Here is a 23,146-nt window from a genome sequence, read left to right as displayed (position 1 = left end):
TACAACTAAAATCATACCTACAATCAATTCATTGAAAACTCATTAACAATTTGTAATTAAAAACGTAGCGTTAGTTAGTTCGTCAAAAACCCATTAACCAACCATTCATTAGTGAGTGTCTATTTATCTCAAAGCATATCAAAATAGTACTATATTAGTAATGAAACATTGAGTGAATTGGTAAAGCAATCCCTACAGTGTATTTGGAAAAAAGAAAAAATTGGCGATGTTAACTTCAAACCTGCCAAATAAAGGAGCATTCTTTGGTGCTCCTCTTGATTCTTCTTCTCAATGGCTTTAAACGTTGAGTAAACAGGTTAAACAGTCCCCACAGAGAAGTTGCAAATCCTGTTACAGAAAAATAGTGAAAAAGAAAACTATACGAGAACAGAAAACCAAACTACTGTAATTTTTAACTTCAAAACAATCATCAATCTATGCCGACAGATACTAATATCTCAAAAAAAAAAAAATTACTTACTTTTACCAAAACTGGAAGAATTTCATAGCAGCTATTTCTACCTGCAAGAATTTCAAACACCCAAAAGCAAAATTTATATTTTACAACAAAATAAAAAACCAAAAATGATCAATTTTGTTTCGGTGTATTCAAGAGCAAAAATAAAATCCTAGCACTACTACAAAAATACTTTGCGCAATGAAATAATTTTGTTGTGCAAAGTACAATTTCGTCTGACATGGTTCGTTGCGCAAAGCTCGTGAAGATAGGGTTTGCGCGACAAAAATTAATCTTTGTTGCGCAAAGCTACATTTTGCGCGACAAAGACAAATGTCGCTCAAATCTTTGCGCGACGAAGCAGTTTTTTAATTTTTTTTTAATTAAAATAAATTAATTTAATATTTTGTCGTGCAATGTCACATCATGGTCCGGGCCCCCACCACAACCCTGGTTCGACTCCACCGTAGCACGATATTGTCCATTTGGGCCCCAACCACGCCCTCATGGTTTTGTTTCTAGGAACTCATATGAGAACTTCCCAGTAGGTCACCATCCTGGGAATACTCTCACCTCATACTCGCTTAACTTTGGAGTTCCTATGGAACCCGAAGCCAATGATCTCCCAAAAGGCTTCGTGCTAGGTAGAGATGAGAATATACATATAAGGCTTACATGATCCACTCCCCTGGGCGATGTAGGATGTTACAATCCACCCCCCTTAGGGGCCTGACGTCCTCGTTGGCACACTTCCGATCAGGATTGGCTCTGATACCAAATTGTCACATCCCGGCCCGGGCCTCCATCACATCACGGGTTCGACTCCACCGTAGCACGATATTGTCCACTTTGGGCCCCGACCACGCCCTCACGGTTTTGTTTCTAGGAACTCACACAAGAACTTCCTAGTCGGTCACCCATCTTGAGAATGCTCTCGCCTCGTACTCGCTTAACTTCGGAGTTCCTACAGAACCCGAAGGCAGTGGGCTCCCAAAAAGCCTCGTGCTAGGTAAAGATGAGAATGTATATATAAGGCTTACATGATCCACTCCCTTGGGCGATGTGGGATGTTACACGCAAGGTTTTTGACTTTTTGTTTTATTATTTCTCTTATATTAATTGTTTACGCAACGAAATATTTGGTAGCTCAAGATTTTTCGAATTTTTACTTTTTTTATTTAATTTAATTGTATGATTTTATTTTTTTAATTACTTTAATTTAAATTGACATATTCAAAATAAAATTACATATGAAAAATAGTGATCAAATTATCCAATATATATATATATATATAATATATTCAAAATGTACACATAAATTAACAAAGTACAATAATAAAATCCTAATACAAGTCTATTGTGGTGGTAGTGGTGGGGATATGTTCTGATAGCGTCCTAATCCTCAACTTTAGCTGTCAAAGTCTCGACAATTCCCTATAAAAAAAAATTAAAAATTAAAAAAAAACAAATATGGTCAAATAACAAAAAAATAACATAAAATAATAACAAAAAAATGGCATAATCTCCCCTAAAATTGGTATACCCCAAATTTGACCCCAAACTCCACTCCTTACCCTATACTCAACCCCAAACCCTGCACCAAACTTAGAACTAACTCGAAAAACACGTATTAATGAAAAAAATTAAAATTTGGGGAGAATATACCTTTTGGCAAGATTGAGAATGAGAGGGAGGAGTGAGTGTGAGAGAATTAGAGGAGATAGTGAGAGAGAGATGGGAGAGGGAGTGAGAGTGAGAGTGAGAGATAGTGAAGAGAGAGAAGAGAGATTAAGTGAGAGGAGTAAGTGTGAAAGAGAGGGTCGGATTTGGGGAAAGAGAAAGAGAGAGGAAAAGTAAGAGTAGAGAAAGACATTGAGAAAATGGTGGAGGAGTTATTTTGGTTTTAAAAACCGTGTCACTTTGCACGACGAAGGATACGAGTTTGCGCGACGAAATATTGGTCACGCAAAGTCTTAAAAAAATTCCCGCATCCCATTTTTGGTGCCTGCCCAAATTTTTAGAGTTTCGGGCGACGAAGTGTTGGTCGCGCAAAGTTTTGCGCGACGAAAAATTGGTGGCACAAAGTCTTTAAAAAAAAATTAAAAAAATTCCAGCGTCCCATTTTTGGCTCCCATCCAAATTCTTTGCGCGACGAAAAATTGGTGGCACAAAGTCTTTAAAAAAAAATTAAAAAAATTCCAGCGTCCCATTTTTGGCTCCCATCCAAATTTAAGGATTTTGCGCGATGAAATATTGATCATGCAAAGTCTTAAAAAACAAAAATTTCCTGCATCCCATTTTTGGTGCCGGCCCAAATTTGTAGAGTTTTACGCGACGAAGTGTTGGTCACGTAAAGTTTTGCGCAACAAAGTGTTGGTTGCGCAAAGTCTTAAAAAAAAATTCCCATGTCCCATTTTTGGCTTCCATCCAAATTTAAGGATTTTGTGCGACGAAATATTGGTTCATCGATCAAAATTTATAAAAATAATTTTTTTAAATAATAAAAAAGAAAATATTTTTATTTTGCAATTTAAAATATAAATAAATTAAAATAAATAAAGTTTAGGCGACAGCTAGCAAAGAAAATAATAAAAAATATAAAAATAATTTAGTTTAACAATATAAAAATATAAAAATAAATAAATAAATAAGTAAATAAGTGTTAGGCGACGAAATATTGAAATTCGTTGAGCAAAGTTTCTAAAAAAGAATAAAAACTTATGAAAACAACTATATTTTAAAATTTATAATATAAAATTAAATAAAAAACAAAAATAAATTGGTTTGCGCGACGCATGTATACATTATGACGTCATGCTATTGGTTTTTGCGCAATGATCCCATTGTGGCGTCGCATAAGTTATATTTAAAAAAAAATATTGTAAAATTTATTGAAAATGTGACTTTACTCCCTTCAAATTCGCTTTTTTTTTTTACATAAAACCCACAATAATATATTTTTCTAACAAAAACCCGATCCAAACTACAATAATAAATTTAAAGCTACTTAATAAATATATATACCATTCAATTTCTTAAGTGTTACAAAATAAATAAATTTAAAGCTACATAATACACACACACACACATACCATTCAACGATCCAACCTTCAAACTTGTTTGTATATACCTCGAGATCGTATACGCCAAAAATCACAAAAAACAAACATTTAGAGATTAAGTAACGAAACAAAACTTTTCGATAGTTGTAAACAAAAAAAATCACAATTTAACGGTTTCGATTTTGATGATTTTGTACAACTACACTCTTTGAACCTATATGAATACAATGAATGAATTCGATCTTCAATTTAAAATATTTACACTAGTGGATACCACAAAATCTTATTATACTTAATGAAAGTATAAATAAACTCTCAGTGTTAGTGAATCTATTGTTTTGATGGGATACGCATTCTACAAAACTAGTTTCAAGGATCCAACCTTCAAAATTGTGTATATACTTCGAGATCGCATACGCCAAAAATTGCAAAAAAACAAACATTCAGAGATCAAGTAACGAGACAAAACTTTTCGACGGTTATAAATGAAAAATCACGATTTAACAATTATTTTAACTCCGATTTTGATGATTTTTTTTACAACTACACTCCTTGACCCTATATGAATATAATGAATGAATTCGATCTTTAATTTAAAATATTTACACTAGTGGATACCACAAAATCTTATATTATACTTATGAAAGTATAAATAAACTCTAAGTGTTAGTGAATCTATTGTTTTGATGGGATACGCATTCTACGAAATTAGTTTCAACGATCATACTTCGAGAACGCATATGCCAAAAATCTCAAAAAACAAACATTCAAATATCAAGTAACGGGACAAAACTTTTTGACGATTATAAACAAAAAATCACGATTTAACGGTTTTTTTAACTCCGATTTTGATATTTTTTACAACTACACTCCTTGACCCTATATGAATACAATCATTGAATACCACAAGATCTTCAATCTTCAATTTAAAGCATTTACACTAGTGGATACCACAAGATCTTATAACAAGTAACGAGACAAAAAATTTCGATGGTTATAAATGAAAATTCATGATTTAACTATTATTTTAACTCTTATTTTGATGATTTTTTTACAACTACACTCCTTGACCCTATATGTATACAATGAACTAATTTGATCGTCAATTTAATTCTAACAAAAACCCGATCCGAACTACAATAACATATTTTTCTAACAAAAACCCGATCTGAACTACAATAATAAATTTAAAGCTACTTAATAAATATATATACCGTTCAATTTCTTAAGTGTTATAAGTGCAAAATAAATAAATTTAAAGCTACCTAATAAATATATATACCATTCAATTTTGCAAGTTTATATTAATTCTCATCTAAACTACAATAATAACTATTGCTATCCTCACTACTTAATAAATATATATACCATTCAAATAGTCTTCAACGGTGAACCAAAATGTCGTGCAAAGGCTATTTGCGCAACTCGGTTGGTCCGTCGCGCAATTTTCTGGCGCCAAACCAAAACTTCATAATAAAAACTTATGAAAAAAACTATATTTTAAAATTTATAATATAAAATTAAATAAAAAACGAAAAATAAATTGGCTTAAGTGACGAAATATTTGGATTACGTCGTGCAAAGATTTTAAAAAATAAATTTTTTATTTTATTTATTTTTGTAAAGACTTTGCGCGATAAAGTTTAAAGTAACTTTGCGCGACGATGTGTGTTTCGTCTCACAAAGTGTTTTTTGTAGTAGTGTAGAAAACCTGTGGAGAAAGAGTACGGAAAGGAAAGAAAAGGAAGAAGAGAGAATATGGAGTGGTAGGCTGCCATTGTTTCTTCAGAAAACAGAAAGAATGAAGTTGTACATGGAATTACGAGGAAGTTATCCCACATTCTAACTATTTTCTTTTTTTTCTGTTTTTTGTATTAATAAAATACCTAACAAGGATGAGACAACCACACAAATATATATACACATATATACCAAGGTCACATGAAATCAAATTATTTGGAGGAACAAAATGTTGAGGCAGTTTTATACTTACGATGAAAATGCTGCAATCGGTTTTATGAGAGAAAAACTCAAGGGAAGTATCACCCCTACTTTCAAAAGGGCCAATATCTTCATTCATGCAGCTAAATTGCACAGCACTGTACTTCTTCAAACGGTGAAGGTTCAATAACACAGAATTAATCACATTGCTCGTATTCTTCCTACCGTGAAGAATCAACATCTTCTTCTCCGTCTCAACCTTCAAAACTATACAAATCCCAATTGTAAATCAATACAAGAATCAAATATTATTTTAGTAACATTTTAATAAAAGAATGTTATTAAAAATTTACCAAGTGTCATGAAGACCCTATTTTGTAGTAGTGAATATGCATTATCATCCTTATTTGTATAGCTATTTGAAAAAAATCACATTCCAACTTGAATCACATCTTTGAACAAGAGACTAAAGTTGCTTCAGGGAATTATGAAATACTATACACAGAGTACAGTTTGAACCAATCATTATTTCTTTTTGGAAAGATTAGTCTCATGTTATAATCTGTTAGTCACAATTTTATGTAAAAAATACCTTGAACAAAACTTTCTAATAATTCTCACTTTGGTGAAAAACTATATGAACATTAGATCATCCATGACCCCAATAATGAGCCCGTGACCCAAGAGGGAGTATTAAAATGATGGAACTTGTGTTTGCTGATCTTCATCGTACGGATCTAAAACTTTGATAGATTTCTTAAAAGTTCCACTAGGAGTTGTGTAATTTTAAAAGTGACCCACGAGGATAGATTTCTCACAGCCAAAATGTGTTTGATGCTGGACAAAATGCGCAACCAAGTGTAAAATCATCAAATCATCTACTACGACGGTGGTTACTTAGCGGAAAAGTGGTTTGGCTTCGCAGAGCATCCATCTCCACTCCAGTGGTGAAAAATTGGACCTTGTTAAGGAGATATATTGTTGTTTGGTACCAATTTTCCGACTACGACTACAAGAAAAACTTATATGAACATTAGTTCAAGAATTCTATTGAGATTGTGGTTCTTGCAAGAAAACTGTTAGTTTTCAATGACATTCGTACTGAGCTACCTTTACCATTATGTTCTTCAACATGCGACTAAAAAAAATCTTCACTCAAACCATTAATATAACAAATTGCAAATCCATAATCATTTTTAAGGAAAAACAATTAATGTTAAATCAATGCTCCTTATGAATCTTAGATAAGCTAAATGGCTATGATGCCAAATGTTGGAATATATCCTTTACTTTAGCATTATCGTAATATTATAAATTGATGAGGAACTATATAAAGCATGTAAATGTCATAGTAGTAATGAGAGAAGATATGCGTGTAACTTGAGTAAGCTATTGAATGATCGCCAAGGAAGAAGCTTCTGCTCACTTGGAACCTTATGCTGTTATAAGAATAGGGCTAGTAGTAAAGAACATGTTTTCTCATGAGCAGGGACCAATCCTTTTTACAGATGCTAAATCGTAATTGCTTCCTCCTATTAAGGAAGTAATTGATAATTAGTACATCCAAGATTTCAAACATATAAGCTATCCACTACACTGACATGTTATCCTCAATGTCATACTTCAAAGGGATGTAGTTTTGTCATATATTAACGTTAACAGTTTCAAATTTCAATGTCATTTGACCTTATCAAAATGAGTTTTAAGTCCAATTAGGTTCCAACATTCTTTGCACAATTCCATATTAATGCCCACATCTTAAATGTAAAGGTCAGGATAAAGTAGAAGACCTCCACAATTTCTCCTGCCATAGGAGACTGCGCAACAGGTCACCTTACATAGAAGGCGATTGATGGACTTCACCTTTATAAATAGTCAAGTCATTCATGTAATCGGATAATTTATAAGTCTTTACAAACTCTTCAGTTTCTTTGACTTAGGCATCAAAAGTCATTTGGCAAACACCATACCGGTGTTAAGGCTGGTTTGGTATTGCTATTCTTTGAAAAAAAAACTGTTTCTGCTGTACTATGAGAATAAGCAGCTGTAAAATAAAGCAACAGAATGTTTGGTAAACTTTTTTGTAAAAGTGTTTTTGAAAAAAAAAAAAAAAGAGCAATATTATAGTGTTTAGTAAACTCTTATGTAAAACATATGTGAAAAAAAGCTAGTTTTTCAAAGTTGAGTTTTGCAGCTTCTTGTTTTTGGCTTTTTTTCACCCAAAACTGTGAAAAAAAACTGAAGCTGAATGTTTACCAAACACAAAAGCAGCTTCCAACTCTTTTTTATACCAGCTTTTTTCAGAATCACTTCAGTACCAAACCAGGCCTTAGTCAATTGACTTTCATTAATATTTTTTTCACAAGTTTTCTAGTCAGTCACTTGTACAAAATTTGCATCCACACTCCCTACATAACTTCAATTTCATGTACTATTTAAAATTAACCCTCCAACATACTAAAAAAAGAAGATGTCTTTACACCAAAACACCCCGACTGCAAGACACCTCGCAAATTCCCTCACCTCAACAAGGAAAGTGGTTTAATTTTTTCCTATTATCTTTGTTTTCTGAATACAGGAGGTTCTCATTATACTTTGATAGTAGACTAATCTTCCCCTTTATGCAGCCCAAATGCCACATGAAATGGCAACGTACTTTTAGTGTCTGAGTCAAAGTAGAGGCCATGTTCCTAAAAATGCATTTGTGGAAGTTCGAACGTGGGTTGGGAGTTCCCACCTTTACCCCATTTTTACAGGACCAACCCCTTAGAATTAAAAGTGATGTACTTCTAAAACACAAATTAAAGTAACACTTTCGTGATATTCATAGGACATTTTAATAATTAAGACTTCAAATAAAATCAATGCTAGAGAGATCATTTACTTGAACCATATTTTGTAAACCACATAATGTTGACAATTAATGGTTGAAATTTTTGTTTAAATCATTAAACAAGGTATCCAACCATCATCGACTACATCATGTAACCTACAAAATATAACCTAAAAGCATAGTCTCCCTACCATTTACCAATCTTAAACCATGATGTTGTATTGAATCAACCTATCACCACCACTACTCCCAAGTTCCAACTCTAAAAAAAATAAAATCCTTGAAAGTTCACAATGATAGAGAAAGTGGAAGTTGGTCACTGGGCCCTTTTCTTCACGTCCAATTGGTCCAAGCACCCCAGCAACACAACTTACCCATCAAGATATGCACAGTACACCGAAAGCTTAACATAAACCCGGCCGCAGACTAGTAATATTCATTAGGGTTTTTAAGATCAGGTTTTGTCACTTGTATTTCTCTGTGCCGCATCGGTTTGGGTTTTCAGCAGCCACAACGCCACCAGCAGCAGCAAATTTTCACTCCAACTTTCTTTGCTCCCAAACAGCAAACTCTAAACCCTAAAATCCCCAGCAGCCAATCTCCGATTCATGGATTCGAATAATCAGTGAAGGGTTTCGTGGTTGCTTTTCAAAGTCGGTGGGAATTTTGTAGGGTATTGAATCGGACTTTTCGGAGCTGCAGAAATGGCAACCGCGAACCCTTTCGATCTCTTGGGGGATGACGACAATGAGGACCCAAGTCAACTTCTCGCTGCTCAGCAGCAGAAGCTGCCGGCGGCGCAGCCCAAGAAACCCCATCAGACCCAGCCTGCTCAGCCTGCTAAGCTTCCCTCCAAGCCACTCCCCCCTGCACAATCTGGTCTCTTTTCTATTCATTTCTTTGCTGCTTAACTTCATTTCTGGGTTTTGTTTGCTGAAAACAATGTTGGGTTTGCTTGGAAATGGAGATTAAAATTTGCGTTTTAATCTAGTTGTTATCCTATTCTCACTTGTTGGATTCCATCGAGAAAATGATTTTTTTTTTTTGTTTATTTAATATGTTTTTTTTTTGTTGAAGTTGAAAGTGGTTGTTTTGATAAGTTATTGATATTTGGGGGATTCTTCATTGATATTGTACATATCTGATGAGATGCGGTGTTGAGTTTTCAGTATGTGTGGCAGTGGATGTTCATAGTGTTTGGTTTTCTAGGGTAATTAGCAAAGACTGTATTGGGTTTTTATTGTGGTAAAATTTCCATCTCCAAATTGAGATTGAACCATTAGAACTGGTAAATTGAAATCTAATGAATCGTGGCACGATCGTGCTTTTAATGTCTCAGTTTTTATGCTAGACATCTGATTGATTATTATCTTATTAAGAGGTACAGTCAGGGGATGCCAGTTAACGGAAAATATTTTGTTTTTAAGTACTTTGAGATGGTAAGCCCTTATTCTTATAGTTCATGTGGCTCAAATTTAAAAATAAACTGTCGAATTTATGTTGGTTTAGCAGAGGTTTCATTAATATTTTATTACACATTAGTAGTGAAGTTTTTCTGCTCAATAACATGTGCTTTTTGTCGAGATACTGGAAAGGTTTTTTGTGGTCCTCTCTTGAATCACATATGTATGGTTATATTTTATACATATAATGTTTTAATTATTATGCATATCAAATAACCGTGTGTAACATATGCAGTGAGGGAGGGAAAGTATGAAGGTGGCCGTGGAGGTGGAGGTGGCCGTGGTAGTGGCGGTGGACGTGGGTTCAGTCGTGGGCGTGGTGGAGGAGGTGGTGGTGGTGGATTTAATCGAGATCCAATCAGCAATGAGAACACCAATGGTTTTTCTGGTGGCTACAGACCATCTGAAGAGGGAGATGGGAAAGCCTCTGAAAGACGTGGTGGCTATGGTGCTCCTCGTGGCTCCTTCCGTGGTGGGCGTCGTGGTGGTTACAAGAATGGTGAGGATGGTGAAGGGGAACGCCCTCGGAGGGTTTTTGATCGTCACAGTGGTACAGGACGTGGGTTAGTAATTTACAATCAGTTCTGTATATATTTAACTTTTCACATGTGGATCTTCTTGCTTTCTTCATTTTGATATTGAATATATTTTTAATATCAGGAGTGATATTAAGCGTGAAGGGTCTGGACGGGGGAATTGGGGAACACCCTCTGATGACATTGCTCCGTAAGTATTTATATTCTGATTTCAAGATAAATTTCAAACTAGAACTTAACGAAACAAACTGTTTCACATTTGTTTGGTATGTACCTTACTTTTGCGTACACATTTTTGTTATATATTAGGGAGATTGAGGAGCCTGGCACTGAAACTGAGAAGAATGTTGGTACTGAGAAGCAGTCGGGAGAGAATGAGACTGCAGATGCCAATAAGGATAGCACTGTGAATGAGACGGAAGAGAAGGAGCCTGAGGAGGAGAAGGTAAATTATATTTTTTCACATTGTTGATGTTACTTTTCTGGATACCATAGATATAACGGCTGCAATTGGATTTTCTGATCGTATCCTTGTATTAAACTCTTACACTGTTTCGCATTGTTGTAGGAAATGACATTGGAAGAGTACGAGAAGGTGCGTGAAGAGAAGAGGAAGGCTCTGCTTGCATTGAAGACTGAGGAAAGAAAGGTTGATGTAGACAAAGACTTGAAGGCCATGCAGCTGCTTTCAAACAAGAAGGAAAATAATGAAATCTTTATCAAGCTGGTAGGTGATGGATACCCTAGATATACTACTCTTTTATGCGATATGGCTATCATATTTACTTTGCTATTGTTTATCAGGGTTCTGAGAAGGATAAGCGCAAGGAGGCTGCTGAGAAAGAAGAGAGAGCCAAGAAGGTTGCCTTTTCATTTTATTCCTGATTGGTTTTTTAATTCTGTGGTTCTATTCTGTTTCTCGAGTGATTATTCCTTTCGTAGCTATGTTACCAGATATTTTGTGTTGAGAATTTGGACATTAGTTGTCCTGTACCTGAAACTTTTAGTGCTTAGTCACCGTTGGTTATCAAAACGGGTACATCAGGGTTAAACTTGGAGGATAGTATTGGTTTCCAATTGTTGAAATGATCAGATGACTGACTGTTATCCATATTTGTGTGCAGTCTGTTAGCATTAATCAGTTTCTGAAGGCCACTGAGGGTGAGAGGTACTATGGTGGTCGCGGTCGAGGCCGTGGTCGTGGGCCAAGAGGTGGATACAGTGGAGGACCTGGAGGTTATTCGAGCAATGTGGCAGCTCCTTCCATTGAGGATCCCGGGCAGTTCCCCTCCCTCGGTGGGAAGTGAGAGGTTCCTGGTTCTTCCAGCTCTATGCTTTGAATGCATTTGGGTGTTTATGTGATACCATTAGAGTGGCAGACTACTCACAGGAGAATATTAAGAACTATTTTAATTATCTATGCACTTTTTTGAGTGGCAGACTAGTCGTCATGCATCAGTTTTGAGTTGGAATAGGTTAAGAACCGAGTCTGTTTCTTCATGCTTTACTTTAAATCTTTCTTGCTTCAAATGGTTGTGCTAATTATTCTGTTCTCTCTATTCTCTAATAGTCCGATGAGATTAACGCACGGTCTTATACGCTCTCTTGATCTCTCATATCGTGTTCTGAGTTACGCTATGAGAGGGAGAGAGCGGTATAAGTAATCTGCAACGGACTATTTGAGAAACAGTTAGCTTGTTTACCCGTCGATTGGGACTCTATCGGTTGATGTGGGGCTGGTATTAGCCCACATAGTGTCTCGCTAGGTAAAATGATGTGGTGACGCATAATCCGTCTTACCAATTCTCTTGTGGTGTCATAAGTTCCTGTAAGAAACAAACTCTTAGGCCTTCCGCAATGACTCGGAAAATTGAGTTTGATTCTAATTTTATAAAATCAAACTCCTGTAGTTGGTGGGAAAATTTGAGTTTTTAAAACGATGAGCGTGAATGCTATTGATGAGTTCAATACATGATCAATTACTTGAGAGAGAATAATTAAAGGATAAAACTCATTGCAATCAAACTCAAGTGCCTAATCTAACCAAAACGTTTTTACCATTTCAGTCAACTTCTGTTTTTGAGTCAACCTTTAGATAATATTTTGTAAATCATGACTTGATTGTAGATAATTGAATTATCACTTAAGTGTTGATTAACGTGCTTATTTTCTATTAATGACACACCGTATGCTTTACAAATTTGGTCTAAAAAGTTAGTTTATCCAGCATTGCTTTTTTAAATTGGATTCGCATTACAATTCATAAATAGGATATTGTTATAGTATGTTCTATATAGAGTAATGACATGCTTACACACTTTGGAGATAGTCACGAGTCGTGCAAGTAAAAAACAAAACAAAACAAAAGAATGAATGAGAATGTAATCGACCATTCCTCCTCGATCAATATAATTTATGATTTTTGAAATATTGGACTACAAAGTGTAAAGGGGATCTACGTATTTTTCGATTAAATGTATTAAAAACGTAGGAGAAGTCATTATTAGAACAATTTTACTACCTATGCTTTAGTAAATAAAGTGGTTGTGAGAAATCAAAATAATTTTAACATCAGTTTCAAACCATTACAAGAATGTCCAAGTATTCTTCTCTCATTTTTATAATTTATTTTTAATTTGTTAACCATGGTTAAACCACAAATGTCAAACAAAGACTTATAGATGGTTCGGTTAGAATATGCAATTTATGAGAAAGAGGCTCATGGGAAAAATGGTAGAGGAAGGTCTAGGAAGACTTGGAAAGTGAAAAAATGCATGAAGTACGGGGAGCTAATAGAAGATTTGACACAAACGGAGTGCAATAGCGTTTCAGAAGTACTTGGAGCTAATAGAAGATTTGACACAAACGGGGAGCTAATAGAAGATTTGACACAAACGGAGTGCAATAGCGTTTCAGAATTCATGCAGCCCACTCTACTTAGTAGGATAAAAATTTTTTGTTGTGGTTAAACATGGGGCGCAGGGTACCCACCAGGTCAGTCTCCGAATACAAGATGGGGTGTTGTATGCACAACAAGTCCGTTGTAGTCTAGTTGGTCAGGATATTCGGCTCTCACCCGAAAGACCCGGGTTCAAGTCCCGGCAACGGAAAAATCGTTTTTCCGTTTTGATTTTCAAGATCCGGCGAAGTATAAACAATCGTTGCATCAATCGGACCTTAATCTTTGAGTAAGAGTTGTAAACTCAATCCTTTTGTTTTCTCACTGCAAAGTTGCCAACCATGGCAAATCTTAGAAACACAAAACCACAACCGTGGTTGGTGTGCAAAATTTTCCCACCAACCAAACACCAAACCGGCCCGCTCTCCACCTTCACAATCCAAAACCCTCATTCCAATCCAAACAAAGAAGCTCTTCCCGCCAACTTCCCCTCCTGCCCACCACAACAAACCCACTTGGCGTCAACCAGTAACAGTTTCTGCAATCAATCTAAACCGTTTGATCAACGTGAGTTTGGTGATGTCATTAAGTCAAATAAGATGATCACCAGCTACATTCGAGCTGGAGATTTAGATTCTGCTCTTGGGGTGTTCGAGAAGATGACGGTAAGGACGACAGTTACTTGGAATTCGATTTTATCCGGGTATGCGAAAACACCGGGGAAAATGAAAGAAGCCTGTGAGGTGTTCGAGAAATGTCCTGCACCAGACTCTTGTTCGTATAATATTATGTTGGCTTGTCATTTGCACAATTTGGATGTTGATGCTGCTTTGAAATTCTTTCATAAGATGCCGGTTAAGGACACGGCGTCCTGGAATACTATGATGTCGGGTTTTGCTGAAAACGGGAAGATGAGGGAAGCTCGTGAGCTGTTTTCGGTGATGCCAGAGAAGAACAGTGTCTCGTGGAGTGCAATGATTTCGGGGTATGTGAAATGTGGGGATTTGGACATGGCTGTGGAGTTGTTTGAGGTGGCACCGGTTAAGAGTGTTGTGGCGTGGACTGCTATGGTTACAGGGTATATGAAGTTTGGGAAGATTGAATTGGCCGAGAAATTGTTTAGAGATATGCCAGTGAAAAATTTAGTATCTTGGAATGCTATGATATCAGGTTATGTTGAAAATTGTCGAGCTGAAGAGGGTTTGAAAATTTTTAGGTCAATGATCGGATATGGGGTTAGGCCAAACCCGTCAAGTTTGAGTAGTGTTCTACTGGGTTGCAGTAACCTATCAGCATTGAAGATGGGTAAGCAAGTGCATCAGCTGGTTTATAAATTTCAGTTATATAATGATACAACTGCAGGGACCTCTTTGGTTAGCATGTATTGTAAGTGTGGTAATTTGGAGGATGCTTGGAAATTGTTCATTGACATGGAACGAAAGGACGTTGTTACTTGGAATGCAATGGTTGCTGGTTATGCTCAGCATGGAGCAGGTCTTAAAGCTCTGCAGTTGTTTGATCAGATGAGGAATGAGGGAAAAGAGCCAGATTGGATAACGTTTGTTGCTGTGTTAATGGCTTGCAACCATGCAGGATTAGTGGATCTTGGGGTTCGGTATTTTGATTCAATGGCAAGGGATTACGGAGTTGAAGCAAAGCCAGACCACTATACGTGTATGGTAGACCTTCTTGGTCGAGCTGGTAAGCTAGTTGAAGCTGTGGATCTGATTAAGAAAATGCCATTTGAACCACATTCTGCCATTTTTGGAACTCTTTTGGGTGCTTGTCGGATCCACAAGAACTTAGAGCTAGCTGAGTTTGCTGCCAAGAAATTGCTCGATCTTGATCCAGCGAGTGCAGCTGCATATGTTCAACTTGCTAATGTTTATGCTGCAACAAACAGATGGGACCATGTTGCGAAGGTCAGGCGATTGATGAAAGAAAATAGGGTAGTGAAGACACCTGGGTATAGTTGGATTGAGGTGCAGAGTGTAGTGCATGAGTTCAGATCAGGTGATAGAGCACATCCAGAGTTGCCATCTATACACGAAAAACTATTTGAGCTCGATCGCAAAATGAAGTTGGCAGGCTATGTTCCAGATCTTGAATTTGCATTACATGATGTCGGGGAAGAGCAGAAACAGCAACTTCTGTTATGGCACAGTGAAAAACTAGCAATTGCATTCGGGCTTATAAAAGTGCCGTTAGGAAGCCCTATTCGCATCTTCAAAAACTTGAGAATATGCGGGGATTGCCATCGTGCCACCAAGTATGTATCAGCAATTGAAAAAAGGGAAATAATAGTTAGAGATACCACAAGGTTTCATCATTTCAGAAATGGGGTTTGTTCTTGTGGAGATTACTGGTAAAGGTGCAAAAATCGGTAGGCTCCAATGCTAGTTTTCCCTGCAGTGTTCCAGTTGACCAGCGGTGCTTGGTGGGCAAGCAAAGCAGTACTCCCATGGATGTCTCAAAGGGATAATGAGGGTCATAGCAATCTGCTCAACGAAATCACTACACATACTTCAGGCAAAACTCCACACATCTACACGTAATAGACTGTCTTGCGACCTCTGCTCGGAGTCCTTTCTGAATCCGACACCCCAGATGACACCGTCCGAGCTTACACTGCCGTTTGAAGTTTTGTGACTCGCACAAGCTTAGGAAGGATTTTCTGAGACCTACGAACTCCATGCCAACCTTCTTTGTTCTGTAGAATGAGAGTGCAGATTAAATTCACAAGAATATATTCTCTCTTTTCGTTTTCTTTTTATTTAATGAGGAAGCGGTTTAAACCCTACAACCTGACGACTGAAGAGAGATACCACTAGACAAAAAACTAGTTAGTATTCTAGTTGGTATTCGATCGAACATGGACGGAAGAGGTTTGTTGAGTCATTACAGTTGGCACTGGAGGACAATATTTGTCAAAAAGGGAGATATAATCCATGCCGTACTAAACTCATATCGATCGCAATGCAGTTGCTGAAATAATGGAAAATAAATAATGCATCTTTCACATTTAGGGGAACAGAACAAGGCAAATACTTCTATTCACCAATATTCCTAATTTGTACAAAGTTTTCGAAAACAAATACATTAAAAGAATGGAAGCTTTAACAAAGTGCTGACAACTGACAAGAAGAGAATCACGACGAATAATCATCTTCATATCATAACGTTAAGATGAAACAACTAGTTTTACATGCCACGAGGAACACTGGATATACTCATCATTCCCCCACCCCACCAATTATATTCCTCCCCCCCCCCCCCCCCCCCTCTAAGAAGAGCAGCAACCAGACTTTTGGTTCACAGGCTGTCCCCTAATCTGCACTGTTGGAGGCCTGGCGTTGTTCATCGGTTGGCTTGCCATCCTGCAGGTAAAATGTTTAGAAGTCAGGCGGGCTAGAACCACGCAATCATAACTATTGCAGACTCAAATTTTACAAGCATATGTTGCTAAATGAGCAAAATTATGAGAAGACAGGTTCCTGCTGAGCTATACAAAGACGACAAAAAAAAATGCATATAAGTACCTGTTCTTGATCTCAGCAGCCATAGCCATGAAGGCCTGCTCAACATTAGTGGAATTCTTAGCACTTGTTTCCATGAATGGGATTCCAATTTCATCTGCAAATGCCTAGAGAAAGGAAACAGAAGAAAAAGAAAAAAAAATCATTGTACTTCGCATCTCCAAGAATGGGTTAAAGAACCAGCAACAGTATACAATACGTAAAACTTAGAATCTCCTCGTCAATATTTACCTTGGCTGTCTCATAGGACACAACTTTATTTGCCGTAAGATCGCACTTGTTTCCAACTAGAAGTTTGTTCACGTTTTCACTTGCATATCGGTCGATTTCATTCAGCCATTGCTTAACGTTGTTGAAGCTCTCTTGGTCTGTGACATCATAAACAACCTGCAAGACACCCAACAGCATACGACCAATATCCATCTTACATAACCAGCAAAGAAGAAAAAATAACAAATTATGAGGCAACCACACACTTACAATGATACCATGAGCACCACGGTAGTAGCTGCTAGTGATTGTCCTAAATCGTTCTTGGCCAGCAGTATCCCACTGCACACCCCAAAAGAACAAGCAATTAAAAATTGACCACAGAAAAGGCGAGATGAGACATTGTTCACATAACTTGTTAAACTTAACATAACTACAGTTTCATTTGAAAATATCCAAACAAGATACCAACTTCATCATGATAGATAACTTCGACAGAACAAATCTCAGTATGTGGCGCATTAAACAATAACACCATAAAACCTTACAATTTGAAGTTTGATAGTCTTCCCATCCTGCTCCACAGTGCGAATTTTCTAAACAACACAATAGATAACACAGCGATTAGCGAGAGTGGAAACAAAGAAATCAGTGTAGTAAAACTCAATAAATTCTTACAAAGTCAACTCCAATTGTGCTGATGTAGCTATCCAAGTATGAATCATCCTGGTTTGCGAAAAAAATGAAATACATCAATCAGAAGGCAAAAATCTCAATCACCGTAAAGCAAATCGCAACGACCGAAAGAAAATTAAGAAATTCGATGACTAATCGACTACAACTTACAGCAAACCGCAGAAGTAGACATGACTTGCCGACACCGGAATCTCCAATTAGCAAAAGCTTAAACAAATAGTCACTGCACACAATTCAAAACTCAAGTTACTCATCACAATTCACAATTCACAATCCCTAAACTGTATACAACAATCAAAATTATCAAGAACAGCAACTCGACCCCACAATTTTACATGAATTACGAATCTAACAGAAAATTTCAACGGATCTGATCACCCGTTGTCTGGATCTACACTCCAAAACCCTCAATTATGCAGAATAAAATTCAGAAAATTAAATTAAACTAAACTTTCCAATAAAATTGAGGTTCTAAAATCATCGCATACAAAATCGAATTCGATCTTTAACATAAAATTAAAATACAAAATTTAAAAAACAAATTAGAAGAATCGTGGGATTGAACTCACTATTCGGGATTCATGGCTGGGACTTAGAACGAGTCGGAGAAATTGGGGAGAAATTCTAGTCCCAGCGAGCAGTTGCCGCGATGCCTGAGATCTTCGCCGGAGAGCCGGATAGAGAGAAGGGAAGTGGAAGAGGAAGACGCAGAGGATTGTGAAGAAGGAGAAACCGAGGAGGAGGGAGGGAGGGAGGGAACGAAGAAACGAGACGATGTTGCCTTTTGGTGCGTATCGTGTCTGTATAGTATTATAAAGGGGCACCTATAATGTCGGAATTTTGTGTCTCGTGCCTGTGACGTAGTAACAGGGACCTGATTCCGCCACGTGTAATCTTCTTTATTTTGAATAATGGTAGGAAAATCAAAATTTTAAATCAAATTGTGTAAATCAAATTATGTAGTTTCTGATGATTGAATTATTAATTAAGTGTCGTTTAATCAAAATTTAATTAATAATTCAATTATCAACATCCACATAATTTAATTTAGAAATTTGATCTCTTTAACATTATTCTAAAATATTTGTAAGAAAAAAATTAGGGATTTAGCGTTTCCTCTATTCAATTTCTTGCCCATCTATTTTTTGCTCATTCCAAGGTACAGTTGTCTATCAATTTTAGGGTTCTGTCGGTTAGAAATTTTAGATTCTTTTATGTACATTGGCGGAGCCAATAATAAGGACCCAAGTGGTCCCTAGCTCCTTAGGAGCCCCATGCCAAATCGTTTAGACCTTGGCTTCTCTTTCTCATTTGAAATCATGATGGCCTTGACACATTTGTAGACGATAGATTTTAGTTGGAAAAGATGAGGTTTTGAGCTCAAAGAAGCACCGTATTAATCACATCGAATAATTTCTATCTTATATTTGTTTTTTTTAAATTTTCATCTCGTTTTTATTTGAAACTCACACATGTTTAATTTAATAATCAAAATTGTAACTTGTAGTTGAGCCAAAATCTAAATATCATGCTACCATTTTTTCTGCTTTTTAATGATGGCTTTAACATAATAGTCGTATGACACCATGAAAAATGTGTTTCGTGGCTTTATCATTTTAATGATTGTTTTTCATGAAACAATAATTAGTGTCCTAACTTCTATTTTTTTTTGGGTCAATTAGTGTCCTAACTTCAATAAAAGCGATGATGGCTCTCAAATTACATCGTATAAAGGTTTGAGTTCATTTCAATTTTAATTGTACATATCCAACCTGTATTAATTAACATGGTGGGTGTTATTGTTGAGAGACAGGGAAGGAAATGTGCAATGTTTTTTTAAAGAAGGACCCGATGTAATAAATACGCTAAGGCGAATGTCCCGTTCTTTTGTTAAAATAAATATAGATGGCGCATGAAAATCATCGTGCAAGGCTGGCTTGGCTGTGTCATTCGAGATTGTCTGTCGAGGAAACTAAGGCAGAGGCACACTTGCACTTGCACTTGCAGGACTGATATTAGCTAAAGCCATGGTCTGCGAAACATCATGATTGAAAGGGATTCCAAAGTTCGGTGGAACTGGATTCGTAGATAAGCAAACAAAGTAGCACATGAAGCTGCTAGTCTGGGTATTGAGAGGCTGTGTTGTCAACGGTGGGCCTCGAAGCCTTCTCCCTCTCTGGATTTTGGTTTTGCCAAATGATGAGCTGCCATGTCCATCGAGGAATGTAAATCAAGGTTAGGCATAGCTTAACTCTACTTACCTTTCTTTTAGCGCCCTTGTGGCTAGATCAGTGATGCGACTCGTAAGGGAGCTTGCTGTGTAATGTTGCATTGTGTTCATTTATTTATCTTTATATACGGTTTTTATGAGAATCTCAATTGATCCGAAAAAAAAAAATATGCCTTATGAAATTTATAAATCGTTAGTACATTGCAATTTTATTTGTACATATCCAATCCTCTCCAATGCGCAAACTTGTGTTTATGATTTCATAACTTTCTACTAAATTTTAATACATGTTTTCCTATCTAATTTTAGAAAGTTATGAAATGTGCATGAAATAATTAAACACAAGAAACGGGGGTGTTTGAGTCATTTCGTGTTGCAAACAAAATTGAGGTTCACACGCTATGAACGTGCTATTGAGATTTCATATAGAAATGGCAAACCACAAATCTTAATTCCCAAGTGATAATTGCTTAAAGCCTAAAAGCATTTGGGGAAAGCGTCCATACAAGGAATGCGTGTGTTTCGTGTTCATGTTGACCTCAACCTCAACCAAAAAGAAATAAATAACGTGGTGATGTTACACAAATGAGTAGTATTGGTTGTGATTTAGCACTATTTTTGAGCAATTGGTACGATAATCATTAATTGGATAAATATGTACAAATCGATGAGGATAGGGTGCATACAAAAGGCCTTGATAAAAATCTTACCAAAGATTTCAACCTAGTCTAAGGAAAAAAGAGTGCCCCACACCAAAAAAATTAGAGCGTGTTTGGATGTACTTTTAAAATGATTGAAAGCGCTTTTGGTAAAATGTTTTTAGAACCAATTTTTAGTAAAGATGCAAATAAATCCTGGAAAAGCACTTTAAGTGCTTTTGGAACCCAAAAATATTTTCTCTAAAAGCGTTTTTAGTCATTTTAAAAGTATTTCCAAACGATCCCTTAAGAGTTACTATCTTTAAAGAGAAGGTCCAAAATTACATCAGGAGGTTCTTCAAACCAAAGAATAGGATTTACACAATTCAAACTCATTTGTGCTAACCTGTGCGAGACTTTATTCGTTTCCTGAGTTCAATCCTCCACCAGGGCAACGATTTAATCATCATTCTGGTGTCATGTAATATATTTACAAACGACGAAAAATCATCCTAACCATCATGTTTGAGGGTTGCTATGACAAGTAGCGCATCACCCTAAAAAATAGTGGCTTATAGGTTTTCCTGTCTGACTATGACCAAATCTGTTGCATCTTTGTCTGCCATAAGTTCAGCCAGTAGTGGGGAAGAGATGGCATCATGCCTAGTCGACAAGGTTGCCATAAATGCACCTTTATTGTCCCAGATCACCACCCTAACCCCACCAACGCTCCTCTATTCGTCTCATACATGCTCCTATGTGACTTTCTTCTTTCTTAAATGATCCCGAGTTGGTAGTGCATTCTAGCAAATCCGTCAAACACAAATCTTCACTTTCTCTGGTACCCGAGCCCTCCACAAAGCTTTCCATAAGAATTTAACTTCTATGGAAATTGTGAAATTCCCATTCGGTTCCGCATTCCAAATCAAGCGATCTTGCGGTTGCAACATACTAATGGGTATGCTTTGAATCAAAAGAGCTTTTTGTTAGTGCAATATTGGCAATTCTTGACAAAATGCATGAGTCTGTAATAGCTTAGACTTGTTATATATTCTCAATTGTAATTGTTTAAGTCTAGGGAGGTCTCTTACTCTTTTGATGAGAAGATGTTACGTGAACAAGATACACATTCAGGTATGTTTGCATGCATGCATCCAATTACATTCATCTATATCTCATGATATTGTATTTGAGATAGGTCTTTTATTAAAACTACTTTCAAGATAATTTGATTGTATTTTCAAAAGACTTATCTGATTGCATATTGATGAGAGTTATCCAACTAAATGGATTGCATGGTTGTCATTGTTTTAAAAAATAAGTTGTTGCCGTGTGTATCTAGGATTTGTGGTTTTAAAAGGATTGTCATTTACCTAAAACCTATTATTAGTTATAAAATCTTATCAGTTCCAAATTGGTTCCCGTGCCTTGAGGGTTTATAAGGAATGTTTGAAATTGGTTTTGCGTAAGCCGTATATGCATGAAATTTTTGTTCTTCGAAAAAAAGGTAACAAAAGGCAGCAGCGTGTTTTTGTCAAAGAAAAATTATTTTTATGTTGCTGCCATCTTACGGTTTCAATAACATGTGTTTTTAAAGAGAAAATATTATTTTCATGCTGATTTTCATTTGGTTTTTTATTGAATGTCAATTATGAAAATGTGCCTTGTGATTTTCGTAATTGATTGATTTTTCAACCAAACACTTCATCATATAAACATTATGCATGATCGAGTTAGTATCTTGCAAAGTTCGAGGAAAAGGTGATTGACGATCGTGTTAGTGTCGTGCCACTTCAACTCGAAGACTGAAGAAAGATCGAGTAGCAAAGCGCGAAGACAAAGCTGCCAACTAGTATGGTTGTCTAGTTGATGAGTTCTTGTAAGTCTTTATGTATTCTTTCTTTCTTAGTGCTTCCTGGCTTGGTAGCCCAAGGATTTTCCCAGTGGTGGGTTTTGCCTCGTTAAATCCTACATCATGTGCGTACTCTTTATATTTATTTTGACTATTTGTGTAGGGATTAGTTTACATTACTGATTAACTTAAACCTTAAATTGCTTTAGTTTTAAGTTGAAATTTAGTTACATTTCTAGGTTAAATTAGTACCCATCCTAGGACTTTCACTTCTTCCAAAAATAATGTATAAGATCCAAATTCCACCTAACTCCCTCTCTAGTGAAATCAATTTATTCACCTTATTCAATTGATTCATTCCCACCAAGATAGGACTGAGCATCTTGAAGAAATTTTTCCTTGGTAACGAACTATCACCTCACACTTTAATGGTTGCACCATCCCCCACTCTCCACCTAGCTCCTGCTCTAATTATTTTATGGGCTTCTGCTATGTTTCTCCAACAATATGCCGAGTTCTTTTTAACCGGAGCCAAAAGGAAATCTGTTTGCAGATAATACTTAGCCTTGAAATTTCGGGACGCCAAAGAAGATTGTTGGCGCATTAACCGCCACCCTTGTTTGGCAAGCAAAGCAAGATTGACAGTATAAATATTTTTGAAGCCAAGACCACCCTTTCCTTTCGGCTTACACAAATTTTCCTAGCGAAACCAATGTATCTGTTGCTTCCCTTGTTCCTTACCCCACCAAAATTGTGCCACCATTTGATTCAACTCATCACAGAATGTTTTCGA

The 23,146-nt window shown here is 36.5% G+C and overlaps 3 protein-coding genes and 1 non-coding gene across 4 annotated transcripts; 3 read left to right on the top strand and 1 right to left on the bottom strand.

Moving 5' to 3' along the window:
- The first annotated feature begins 8,774 nt into the window (after positions 1-8,774).
- LOC103935848 (RGG repeats nuclear RNA binding protein A) lies at positions 8,775-11,731 on the top strand. Its single transcript, XM_009345656.3, has 7 exons — positions 8,775-9,172; positions 9,992-10,319; positions 10,417-10,482; positions 10,602-10,737; positions 10,861-11,019; positions 11,097-11,153; positions 11,417-11,731. Exons 1-7 carry the CDS (start codon positions 8,998-9,000, stop codon positions 11,597-11,599), a joined length of 1,104 nt encoding a protein of 367 aa, XP_009343931.2. The 5' UTR covers positions 8,775-8,997; the 3' UTR covers positions 11,600-11,731.
- A 1,598-nt stretch (positions 11,732-13,329) lies between these two features.
- TRNAE-CUC lies at positions 13,330-13,402 on the top strand. Its single transcript has one exon. It is a non-coding gene; the product is annotated as a tRNA-Glu (tRNA).
- On the top strand, positions 13,332-16,467 carry LOC103935847 (pentatricopeptide repeat-containing protein At4g16835, mitochondrial). Its single transcript, XM_009345655.3, has one exon. It carries the CDS (start codon positions 13,533-13,535, stop codon positions 15,558-15,560), a length of 2,028 nt encoding a protein of 675 aa, XP_009343930.2. The 5' UTR covers positions 13,332-13,532; the 3' UTR covers positions 15,561-16,467.
- Position 16,468: 1 nt separating this feature from the next.
- On the bottom strand, positions 16,469-18,417 carry LOC103935846 (ras-related protein RABD2c). The gene is made up of 8 exons (XM_009345654.3): positions 18,203-18,417; positions 17,784-17,856; positions 17,616-17,663; positions 17,486-17,533; positions 17,208-17,279; positions 16,959-17,114; positions 16,731-16,834; positions 16,469-16,568 (listed from the first exon to the last, which is right to left on the bottom strand). The coding sequence occupies exons 1-8, from the start codon at positions 18,214-18,216 to the stop codon at positions 16,475-16,477; spliced, it is 609 nt and encodes a 202-aa protein (XP_009343929.2). The 5' UTR covers positions 18,217-18,417; the 3' UTR covers positions 16,469-16,474.
- Positions 18,418-23,146: the final 4,729 nt, after the last annotated feature.

The sequence above is a fragment of a genome, unplaced genomic scaffold, assembly GCF_019419815.1.
Source record: "Pyrus x bretschneideri cultivar Hongxiangsu unplaced genomic scaffold, Pyrus_bretschneideri_v1 Contig34, whole genome shotgun sequence".
NCBI classification, from domain to species: Eukaryota; Viridiplantae; Streptophyta; class Magnoliopsida; order Rosales; family Rosaceae; genus Pyrus; species Pyrus x bretschneideri.
The sequence above is the reverse complement of the archived record's forward strand: the minus strand, read 5'-3'. Positions and strand labels throughout refer to the sequence as shown.

What these genes read in the sequence shown, in the direction of transcription:
- LOC103935848 (XM_009345656.3), top strand. Translation starts at nt 8,998, where the DNA reads ATGGCAACCGCGAACCCTTTCGATCTCTTGGGGGATGACGACAATGAG. An exon ending in ACTCCCCCCTGCACAATCTG is followed by an intron (nt 9,173 to 9,991) that starts GTCTCTTTTCTA and finishes TAACATATGCAG; the next exon opens with TGAGGGAGGGAAAGTATGAA. An exon ending in AGGAGCCTGAGGAGGAGAAG is followed by an intron (nt 10,738 to 10,860) that starts GTAAATTATATT and finishes GCATTGTTGTAG; the next exon opens with GAAATGACATTGGAAGAGTA.
- LOC103935847 (XM_009345655.3), top strand. Translation starts at nt 13,533, where the DNA reads ATGGCAAATCTTAGAAACACAAAACCACAACCGTGGTTGGTGTGCAAA.
- LOC103935846 (XM_009345654.3), bottom strand. An exon ending in GCACAATTGGAGTTGACTTT is followed by an intron (nt 17,534 to 17,615) that starts GTAAGAATTTAT and finishes TGTGTTGTTTAG; the next exon opens with AAAATTCGCACTGTGGAGCA. An exon ending in GCTGCTGAGATCAAGAACAG is followed by an intron (nt 16,569 to 16,730) that starts GTACTTATATGC and finishes TTTTACCTGCAG; the next exon opens with GATGGCAAGCCAACCGATGA.